Source organism: Mastacembelus armatus, chromosome 14 (assembly GCF_900324485.2).
Source record: "Mastacembelus armatus chromosome 14, fMasArm1.2, whole genome shotgun sequence".
NCBI classification, from domain to species: domain Eukaryota; kingdom Metazoa; phylum Chordata; class Actinopteri; order Synbranchiformes; family Mastacembelidae; genus Mastacembelus; species Mastacembelus armatus.
In genome coordinates this window covers 11,851,664-11,863,781 of record NC_046646.1, presented here as the reverse complement: position 1 = coordinate 11,863,781, position 12,118 = coordinate 11,851,664, and the positions used below count along the sequence as shown (strand labels likewise).

General features: G+C 37.4%; 1 protein-coding gene across 5 annotated transcripts in view; it reads right to left on the bottom strand.

Moving 5' to 3' along the window:
• nrg2a (neuregulin 2a) overlaps positions 1 to 12,118 on the bottom strand; it is a 66,461-nt gene that overhangs the window by 9,079 nt on the left and 45,264 nt on the right. For 3 of the 5 annotated variants that reach the window (XM_026328128.2, XM_026328124.2, XM_026328126.2), the window contains exons 4-5: positions 6,870 to 6,975; positions 3,271 to 3,341 (exon numbers count right to left, since the gene is read on the bottom strand). In XM_026328128.2, coding sequence (XP_026183913.1) covers positions 3,271 to 3,341; positions 6,870 to 6,975 — 177 coding nt within the window. Of the gene's footprint in view, positions 1 to 2,800; positions 2,860 to 3,270; positions 3,342 to 6,869; positions 6,976 to 12,118 lie in introns of all 5 variants that reach the window. The other 2 variants (XM_026328125.2, XM_026328127.2) reach the window with 1 other exon arrangement.

Sequence of the window (12,118 nt, the reverse complement as noted above, 5' to 3'; positions counted from 1 at the left end):
GTCTTGGGTTTGTCTCTGGATTTACCTGTTAGGTAAAATGTTTTTCTGTTTCAGGTTTGCACAAACCACTATTTCATTACAGAAAAACCCCAAAACGTTCTAATGGGAATATTCGGCACATAGTGACTGTCATTGCTACTGTATTGGGAAATACACGTCATCTGCTGAGATTATCAGTGCTTTCAGTTTTGTGCTTTCTAAAAACGGCAAACACGCCCATCACATGAACAGGCAAGTTAAAAGGACTGTATCTGTGCAGTATCCGAGTAATCACACTGAATCACACATGAAAAATCATAGTGGGCCTTTAAGTTTTACAGTACACTTAGTGAGGCCACAGGGAGTTTGCACAAACCAGCTGAGTCCATATCTTTAATAGCTCACTTGCTTTACTTGGGTTAAACAAAGTCCCAGCTGTTCTTATGACAACATGCTCTTGTTAAGCCAGGCCCTTATGGCAGAGCAGCAGTAGCCATCCTCCTTCTCTTTGGTATCTCCTGGGGATGGGAGGTGCCCCTCTAGAAAGAGGGTCTTTCAGTATGGGATGGATATGTGTGTGCACACATGTGCCTGCTCTTTGAGAGAAAATCTGATTTATTCTCCTTAATTGAGAGTGGAAAATGGAAAATATGCGAGAGGCCAGTAATACTTCCAAATCCATCTAATCCAAAAAAATTAATGATGGAACTACATTGCACACTTTAAAGTCTGCATAAACTACATATAACAAGGCTGAATATGGCTTTGACAGTTTAAGAGACATGTAGAAAATTATATTTCGTTCTTACACTTAAATCGAGTGAAGGCCTAATATTTTCTATTTGAAATGTTAGCTTTAAAATAAACTTAGAGGTGATAACTAAAAATATAAATTTACAAAGTTTACATGCGAGTTCTTCCCATTATAGTGGGATATGGAGCAAGAACAGTTATTTCTCACTTTTGTGTGGTGCAAATGCATCTTGTCCTACTGTTGGTTTTACTAAATCCCATTGTTTTCACACAAATAGTTAGGGCATTGACTGGAACATATAAGCATGTAAACCAAGTAATCAAAGCTTGGTCTGTGTTCAAGTGGCTGGACAAGAACTGGAAATAAATGCTGTCCTTGATGCATTTGCACAGCTGCACTGAAGTTAAACAGAATGCAGAAAAACTGAGCTAGTGTAGGAAAGAGCTCCCACACACCACTGTCTACTCTGCCAAAAAAACAAGTCATTTCAGCACAGTGCATTATGACTTAATGCGAGATGAAATTACTTGCTGTTAAGAAGGGTGTTTTTGCATTGTACTCTGAGCCAACATACAACAAACACTATCTGTAAGCTGTACAACACTACAGGATGAGACTCTAAGCAGTATCAGGCAACTCCAAAAGCAGATGCAGTTAGTTATTTTCCAACTGTAATGCTACACTGAATTGTAACCACATGGGCTTGCTAAGACATGACGCTGATATGTGCAGCAAGATAGCAGGAGATTCTTTGCTATTATGACATGAATTATAGGCTTTGTATTTAACTCTATATTATTACAGACTACCTTTAGTCTTGTATATGTTTACATCAGAGAAGTATGTCCAAGCCACATTGTTTATCTTTCATTACTGTCAGGTCATTCACTATTTTCAATATCACATTGAGATACTTTAAAAGTAACCAACCAATAGGTAAAATTGGTTTGTAAACACAAAAACAGCAGTAATAAGTTCTGAAAAATCTGAAGCATGATTCCAGAACATGCAGATGATTTTCTAAGCAAAAAAACCTTTGGGGCAAGATCTATCAAGATGCAGTTCCCCACAAACCATCATTTAATCTAATTCTGCAAATGATGGATGTGTTTGCTGATGTACCGTGTGTAGAGTTGACTACTCTTTACCCCAGGCAAGCAAAGTTCTTTGACACAGCAATCTAGTATAGCGTGTGAACTTTAAGCTAAGACATCTCCTGTGAGAGCACCATTTTGTTGCTAATTCTGAAATAATATGCATTAGCAGTAAATGTAATCTGCTGAATCTTTTTCCGTATTCTTAACAACGTTCGGTGTTTACTAGAAGCCGGCTGTAATTGATGTGTTAAGCAAGTTATTGACTGTTCTGAAAGTGAAATATTGTGCTTCTGTTTGATGGCTAGGCAGATTATGCCACGTTTAGGTGGCATGAGGAACGAGTGAGAATATTTAAAGTAAAGTAAGCAAGTCAATTTTTGCTGTAAATGAATAGATCATTGTGATTTTTCAAATAAAAAGCTAATGTATTACTGATACTATAGATAACTATTCACCATTTCACAATCATATAAAAAAAGTATATATAAAAGTCACTAATTATGCCTATTAATTATTTGCTAATTGTTTATGTCTGGTTTTCCATCCATGGATCAGCTCATATAAGATCATACTGCTTGTGCTTGCAGATGATTGCATAAACAAGCGTTGTTAGCAAGTGAGCCAAAGGTAGGGTTTTAGTAAGTGTTTTTCCATTACATGCAGCTGATGCCAGTCAACTTCCACAAAGCCACAAAGCACTCATCTGCCTACTTGTTGCTTTCAAAATTACCATCCGCTTGTATTCTGAGAGTGCACATGCAATACACTGTGAGGGCAGACAATACCACATGCAGTCCAAGCACAATGACAGACTCTACTATACTATGCCAGTTTGTGAATGAGTCATCAGAGGAGGCGCAGACACAACTATTAGGTAACAACAGGAAATTAATGCAATCTCTCTACACCCAGCATGCACGTATACCACAAGGACAGTCTGACAGAGTGACAGAAGAGGAAATTGACATACGGTAGAAACTGGCCATAACGTAGGTTTGACAGCGATCACCAGTAAAGTCATTTGGACACCTGATGGAAAGAAACAAAAGCCAGAGGGAGGAGAAGGGTGGTGGATGAGTGAGGGAAAGGAAGGAAAACAGAGCAAGAGAGAGAGAGACAGAAAGGGCAAGAGTGGAGTGAAAAGGAGAGTATTTGCAAGAAAAAAATGAGAAGGGAGGGAGGGAGAGAGGGAGGGAGAGAGGCAGAAAAACATAGAATTAGAACAACAGCACAACTACGGACAGCAGAAGCAGAGTGTTCCCATGGATGACACCACCATGTATGTGGTGTAGTGCACAGCTCATTGCGTGTTGACCTGAGAAGGAGAAAGAGGAGGAGAAAGAGGAAAAGAACTGGGGGCTGGGGGCAGCAGCAGTCCACAGAGGTAATCCAGTGACAACTGTGCCTCTTTTCTCAGCTGCTCATATCAAGTGAACATACTTGGATTGGGCATGGACAACCGCCGGGGCTCAGTCTGTAAGCATCGTGGGCCAAAGTATGGAGGCTGACATCTGGGAAGAAGTGGACAAGTGGTATGAAAAGAAAACAGAGGAAGTGAGGTGCACTGTAATGTTATGGATTAATATCCCTTCACACATATTGTCAAAGGTCACAATGAAGCCATATTGGAAAAACCAAAATGAGGCACATGTTCATATTCCCATTAAAAATGAGTAAGTCCCACTGTAAATAAAAATAATAATTATTGTTATTAAAACAATAACAACAACCACAATACTTTTTTGAATACAAATACAATTTTAGTGGGATATTTCACCAGTCAAATATTTCAAAAAAGTGAAAAGGAAAACAATACTAAGTGAATAAAATTACCAAATCAATAAATTGTAGCTTTACAAAAACAGGCTGAACATGACAATATGAAAAGGGAATAATATATAGGCTTTAAGGGCTCCAACAGCAAACTCCCATTCTCTCTTTGACCTCAGTCTGTAACTGGGAAATGAGAGAAGAGCAACTTTCATGAGTAAAAGTTTAATGCAGCTGGAGATAAACCATGCACTGCTGTGTATATAATCAATAAATCAATCCTAGGAATCCTGTGCTGCAAAGATGAAATTGGGGTAATGCAGTTTCTTCTCTTGGTACCTGTTGGGAGTCTGGTAGTCATGGTCATAACCTGCAAACATGACATTTTTATAAACTATATGACAGGACAGATAAATAAAGTAGCCAAATTAAAAATAAAAATAATAAAATCCTGAATTTTGTTTTGGGGATGTAAATTTTGAATATTTTTCTCAGTGGAAAAATAATGTTTACTTGTGCTTTGAAACATAAGTCAGAGTCATGACAAGTGTTCTAATATGTAGGTTTATTTTTGTAACTAAAGACAGACTACTGTATCAGCAGCATCAAGTCTGTTGGGCCAAACCATTTTTCCTCATTTTACTTCTATTAGGATGAGCAGTTGGTCTTTTAGGGGCACCGACATTCCACTCACAGTCACAACCAGACCACCAATCCAACAAAGGTCATTGCCTGTGATTTACTGGTTTCACACAATGCCTCCCAGGAGCACCATAACAGTCAGCATTAAATTACTCATCCTGACTGATGGTGTTTAACTGGGGGACATCACCACCTAGACCAAACTGGGCTGGGAGATGAAAGAAATGGACTGTCGCTCCATAATTAAAAAAATCAGAAAAGTGTACAAATATTTAAATGTGGTGCAGCTATAAAGTCTCTTATCACACTATTATCTTTAAGTTCAGTAAGAACAAAATTATTGCTATTTTTTCCATTACTTCAACTAAAATAAACAGGAAGCACTTTACAATAAGATTACAACTCATATACAGAAGTAATGTTTAACTAACACATGATTCACAATGGCTTAATGCATGTATTAATACAGGATATATCATAAATTCATGATAGCTATTATTAACACTTTATGAAGTCACTACAGCTTTGTGTGATTAGTTCAATACTTAATAGATCATTCATTCATTCATTATCTTTCCTTCCTATTTAGGGTCACAGGGATCTGCTGGAGCCTATCCCAGCTAATTTCCATGCTGCTTCACAATCGACAGACAAGCATCATATTTCCAACAAAACACATTTTGTTGTCCATATAGAGATGCGGATCAAATGCATGACCTGAAATGAACTGTGTTAAAAAACTTTTAAGAAATTAACATTTCTTAAGTGATGATCTATTAAGTGTCAGCTAATCACACAAAGCTGCAGTGACTTCAGAAAGTGTTATTAGTAGCCATTGTGAACCATGCGTTAAACATTACTTTCGTGTGAGTTGTACCCTTATTGTAAAGTGTTATCATAATAAACTTAGCCCATTCCTTTTTAAAGTACCACAGAGAGATGACTTGATACAACTTCCCATTGCACCTTTTCAAACAAAAAAAAACAAAAAAAAAAACTGTGTACTTTATCAACTTTTAGAGCTGAAATTGTTTGTTGATCGATCAATTTTCTCCAAAATGAGGATTATTTCCAATAACAGTTGATTGAAACATTTATCTATGAATTTATAGTTGATGTTTTCAAAAAATCCTGAAATTTAAAAATATATCTATTTAGGAAATCACTGGGAAACAAAACTGTAATCAGTTACGTACTTATTAACCTTACCTTTCACCAAAACTAAGTTTATACCTTAAAGTGAACGAGCTGGGCTAGCTGTCTGCAGGACTTGTTTAGTCAGTGAGTAATACCCACTGAAGCCTGGCCTATATTGAATGAAACGGCTGTGGGGCAACAAATCCCTGCAGGCCTTCACTGCATTATCCAACTTTTCTGGACCCATGCCCCAGCCGTGAGTGAATTAGCTGCAGCAATTGAGTTATTGCTGCCTCCAATTTGTACACAGTGTATTGAACGGCTGTTGCAGCCATGTCCTCACTGCTTGTCGAGCATTCTTCCTTGGGCCAACTGGGCACAGAAGTCTCATCTCTATATCCAACCATCCAATGGGATTATGCTTTGTCGACATATGGTCCAACAGAACATGCAACACAATATGAGACAACCATGACAGGAGATAATGTGGAAATTTTTTAGTTTAACTATACTCCAAAAAAAAAAAAAAAAAAAAATCATACCTAATATAAACCTGCTTGTATGGTCTGACCTATATTCCAAAGCACAAATATATTCAGTGTACTGTATAGACAACCAACCAGTCAGTATTCACATGTGGGAAGATGAAAACTGTAATTTCTGCTTAAAAATTATTTTTAGATTATCAAAATATTTGCTGGTTAATTTTCTTACGATAACCTAATTCATGATTCGACTAACTGCTGCAGCTGTAAAGATAGAAAAATTTGTTAGTGATCTGAAAAACAGAAAAAAAAAGAAAAAACTGTTTGTTTGAAATGTTTCCAAATAATGTTTCTTGACCTCAAGTCCAACACAAACTAAAAAGTAAATGTCAAAGATGGAAAAAAAAAAAGGTTGTTTCTGTGATATCAACCCATTTTCTTCTTGAAAAGCAGAGACACATGGTTTCTCCAGCACACTTTACACATAGGTCTTGATCCCCTCTTCCAAGGACCTCAAATGTAAGCAATGATTCAGTTTACCTCATTGGGGGCCTCTAACAAGCATAAATATTTGCTCACTACTAAACCAGTGCCTCGTGACATTTTGAAAGGGCTTTTAATGTGCAGCCCTCCTGTACACTAAACATGGCTTAAAAGGATGAGCACACCACCGCCTCACTCCATTATTAGTGTTAAAATACACAACAGGTGGGTAGTTAAGCTGACTGGCAGTTTTTTTTTTTTTCTGTGATGTATTGCTGCTGCTGCTGCTGCTGCTTCTGCCGCTGAAAGAAAGAAGAATGGGAATCTAGTGCTATCAGGAAAATAAACACCAAGATAAAAATTTGTAGGTAGGTGGTTGAAGAATATTATAGAGTAAAAAAAACAAAAAACAAAACTTGTTTTCATTTAAACTATGGGGGACAATGAATCTCAAAAAGAAGAAAGGTTGACAAAGGAAATGCAACATTCAAGGTGAATCCAAAAATAAAGGAGATAACCCACTTGCAGGAGAGCTGATTTACACCCTCTATGAAGTAACAGTCGCCGCCATTCACACAGTAGGCCTTCTCTGTGTCGTTGCATCTTCTGGTGTGGCCTGAGCCTGTTACTGAGGAAAAAAAAAAAAAAAAAAAAAACAGAAAAAAAAAAACACATTACCACTAATTATAATCATCATAATCTTAATATGTCTTTTTTTGTGTATTCTTACTCTAATAGCCCCTGTTAAGTAGAATTAAGGATTATTTAAAAGTAAAATTTGAAGTCAAAACAAGGAGACACCATGATACATGATCACACACAAAACCTTCATTAACTTGTTTGTCATTTTCATCAGTATAATAGCCTTGAATCTCTAAAAGCATTCTTAGCTTTACTCACATTATACACTTGTATTTCCATGAGGACTCTTAGTTTTCCATCGACAAATGTAATTGTTTCTCTAAGAAGTGTTAACACTATCTCAAGAAGTTCTATGAGCAAAGATAAATATTTATTTGACATAGTGTAGGAGTTGTTTATACATGAACCCAGGTTCTTGGAATGGCCCAAAATGTCATGTATCTACACTTAATCCCCCTGACTGAATAGATATAATATGTTTGGGATGAAGTCTGCTTATCAGGACGAAAACAGTGGAATCTAATGGAAGGGGAGTGGTGAGAGAGGTGCGGGGTGGCAGGATTGGGCTTGACATGGGAGGAGTATGGTTTGCATGTCAGATGGTGACATGATTGCAACTGTGTACCTGCTGTCAGATGCTATTAGCTCCTTAGCAGAATGTGACAGTTTGTTGGTAGGAATACAGAAGTCTCTGACTGGAAGTCCTTTAGAACTACATCGGCTTCAGCAGGTTGACACTCATGCAGATTGTGTTGATAAGAAATTACACTAGGATTTTATTCAGCTACGCTACTGACTCTGACATATAGTAGGCTGTTTGCCACTGGGACAGATTTCATAACTCTCATATGATACACAGTAGAAGAAGCCAGCTCAACTCTCTCTTCTCTAGAAGTACGCGCTGCTTTACTACAGCTACAACAACAGATGTTAATTCCCATGTTACATAGAATATCAAAAACAGATGACATTGGAGTTATGTTTCAGTAAATACCATGTATTCTCAAAGTACTGTATGACTTTCCAAACATATAACGCAGATAAGTCACTTTCTTTCCTAAATCGTCCTCCCAGTGTAACTTTAAGTATGCATTCATGTGGTTCTCGTGTTCTGGCAGTTATTATTATGAACATCCAACCAAACAAGTCAAGTTACTCATCTATAGCCGGTTTGATCTGATGAATTGCTATGAGTTGTGATTTATATCTGATCTATTGATGGGAAAAGGTATTATATTGCAATTGAAATCACAAGCTGTCACGTTATTGTTCTGTCAGAATGTCCCAAAAGCAACCCAGTGTTTCCAACATTACACATCACCCACACACTGCCACCTCAAAATTTTCCACAGACATTTTCAGGTTTGCCAGTTAATCAGGACTACCTCATCGTCACACCTGACCTGTCACCTGGAGTGCTGGCATGCTAAAACACCTCGTAAAAAGATCAAACACAACCATCAGGAAGAAGGAACCTCAAAACACTAAAGAACTCCTACGCTCAAAATAGAAACCTTGTGCAGCCTTCAACTGTCACGCAAAATAAAAGCTGGCAAAACGAGCTGCACGAATCTCTATCTGGGGCAGCCGCCTATGCTGTTCACCCTGGTGAACGTCCCGGACAGATCATTAGTCTTCTGCAGGGTGGGCTAATACATAGAAAATCATACTCACACATAATTTCAAGTCCACCTGGCTTACATGTGGGTGGATTTTGGGTGGAAAACAGATGACTTTGAGAAAACCCAAACAAGGAGGTGAGGTACATGCAAACTTCACAGAGAGGGGTATGTTCTGCTGTCAAAGTGCATTTCACTGGTGCATTCTTAACATTTTCAGTCAACATTACTACTATAATAGTATACAGAATGTGATCATTCCCAAAATCCACTTATTACCAAAAAGTCAAAACTTACTGGACTATTTAAAACACTATGATAATATGTAATTGTGAAATATTATGAGGATTTCTAGCCAATCATTTGTAAATCTGTCATTTTGAGAAAATGATCACAACATTGTGGATATAAGGTGTAAGACAGGCAAACCTTTAAAAACACAAAATTATTTCATAGCTTTTTCCTGTTCCTTTGCTTTCAGTGGCTTTATGGTGGCATGTATCCCAACATTAGAAAAAACACTCCAGCTGAGAACATTTATTGGCCTGTAGTCATCAACTGACATCCAATCTATGACACATTAACACATTAAGTGTCCCAATTTTCTTTTCCCTTCCTCCTCTTCTTTGCCGTCCACCCTCTTTTTATGCGTCCTCCAATTATTCCACCATGGCACACACAATAACACAGAGGAGAAAGAAACAATTCCGAACATCTGTACAGATGTTTAGAAATACCTATTTATAAAGTATATATACATAACAAAATCTTATAAAGCAACTTGCTAGACATAACAGATAATGGTTACACATAATAAAAATGTAATCACAATTCCAATTAATTCTAAATATTCAATGCTGCTCTCATTCAATATTTTCACTTGTAATGTGGCCAGTCTACGTAAGAAAGCTTTTACTACATACTGTATTAGACAGAGACAGAAAACCTGAACAAACAAGTGGAAGAGACTCAGTGATTGAGATTATTATGTCAAGGTTAAAGTACATGTATGGCTACTTTAATTCAAACACCCAGAGGCCAATGTGGGGGAACTGCAACTAAACTGATGCACTGAACAACAATAAATCACACATGTACACGCACTTACAATAAATTTGTAAAACCTGGCGAAAGTATGTAAAAACCTGCTGAGTAGCAGTAAAATATCCAGGCGGGGCCCAGCGATACTATGGACCTTCTGTGCTACTTCTCATCTTCATGTGCAGCCAGCAGCAGTGTCAGGCTTTAATGATCGTATCCTCGTGATAAATACCATAACAATCACTGCATCTTTTGATTTCCCTGACCCACTGCTGGAAATGTCAAAAAAGAATGTGTTTCCATGAGACGCAGCAGCAACTGATTTGTTTTCTGGCATTTCCATCAATGGGTAACTATGGTTTTTAAATCATTATTGTGCAACCCCTTCTTCTAGAAATTATGTTTATATACTGCTAATTTGTAGCATGACATGTTTGGAAAGCACTGTAATACCATCTGGAATATATTTTCTATTGACATAATGAGTAAATGTTACTGTATTTCATTTTTCCCACCAATATCCACTACCATCTACTAGTAGTAAATAGAGCATAACTTAATTGTTCAGTTTAGGCACCCACAGGAGTTGGTTAAGTTTATGGGGAAAATGTTGATGTAGGCTAATGTGAACAAGTGTGTGCATCTCATACAATGCAGGAGAAAAATTTTCTTTACTAAAACATTTTCTAGTAAATAATCCTAGCTCCAATTACACCTCCCTCCCAAAAAGGAAAACATACTAATTTTATGTAAAAGTAATTTCCAGTTGAAAGGACTTGATTATGACATTAATAAAGACTTGTTGGAAAACCCATACAAGGAGCGGAACTGTCCCAGTGATAAAACATGAGCAGTGTTTCTTCTTTCTGAGGTGATCTGGTTCATCCAATACAGTGTTTACTCAGGCTTGCACCACATGTTTACTTGAGATTAAAACTAATGACAAGGCATAAAAATTTATTGACATGGTTAGAGATGCACGTACAAACAACAGAGGTCTAATTTAGTGGCATATGACGTGGATGCATAATTCTACTTCAATTATTGTAATGGTGTGGGTAGTAATGCAGCCTGCAAGAAAACTTTGCGGGAATGGAAAAAACAGTGTTGACCTGATAAACCTAAAAGCAGAAGATTACATACTCTTTTTGAAGCAGGTATTATTTGATAAATAAGAATAAATTGTTTTTCCAATAATTCTTAACGTTTAACATTGTAAGTATACTATCTGCCCATTTGTTTTTAACATATTACATTGGCTTTTGAGCTCTACGGTTGCATTTTTTTTTTCCCCAAAGGCACCAGTGTTATATTACATTGCCATTACATTATTTAATTATACTTTCTGATGAGGATTTTGTTTGTGTGGACACGACACCGTGCAAACACACGCAGCAAGGCAGGAAAACTTCTGTGTTGACATGAGTTTTCTATCTGGGTTTGTATTGTATTGTTTTGGTCCAAACAAGAAACTGTATGTGAATGTTTTTGTGTGGACTCGACTGTAATCATCTACTAAAGGCTGCAATGAACATGCCACAACAATTTCGTCTGACAGCTGGTACTATAACATGTGCAGCAAATGCTGTACATGTGGGTCACTACCATGTAAAGCAGCTGTTCAGCTGGGTTGGAGCAACAGTGTTTTTGCATGTGTCTAATAAGGAAAGGAAAAAAAAAAAAAAAGAGAAACATACATAGCAGGGATCAGTAATATACACTGGTATCAGTGCATGTTGCAACCTGCCAGGAGCCAGTCCCAATTAAAAAAAAGTATTTTACTAACCAATCAAGACACGTATGCTGTCACTTCAGATCTTGTCTGTTCCACCTGCTCCAGTTAATCCTGTCAACTAAAGGATTGTTTTTTTCCTTACAGCCTTTGAAGTGATAATTAATGGATGAACAACAGTGGGCAGCACTATTAACAAAAATAACTTTGTCTTATTTGGAAATTAACAGTTTTGTTTTAAATCCCTTTATGTGTTTCTTTTATTGGTTGTCATCCTGTCCCTTTCCAAAGACAGCACTTTTATCCCTCTCTATCCCCAGGAGGCGCGGCAGTAATGGTGAGGCTAAAAATGGTTGATAAAACAGAGCCATTGGCCTGATCAAAGCAATCTGGATGTTTTCTACTCATCTTACAGTGAGAATGGATTCAGTCATTGGGAGTGAACTCAAGACATGCCAAGAATGACTTGAACTCTATTAATTAAAACTTTTACATTTAACAGAGTCCATAAATACCTAAGGCTAAAGGACTCAACCTTCGCTGATTTGTTCTAGTGCATTCTTTCACCATATGTTGCTGTCTGTCTACATTCATGCAGCACAATCCCTGAATCCTCACGAAGTGGTCTCACAAAGGGACCAGAGATCAGGTGTATTCAGCTTGCGTGACTCTGCTTTTCCTGCTTTCTTGATGGTGGAGACAAATTCCTTTAACTCAATGAGGAGATCAGCTGCTTT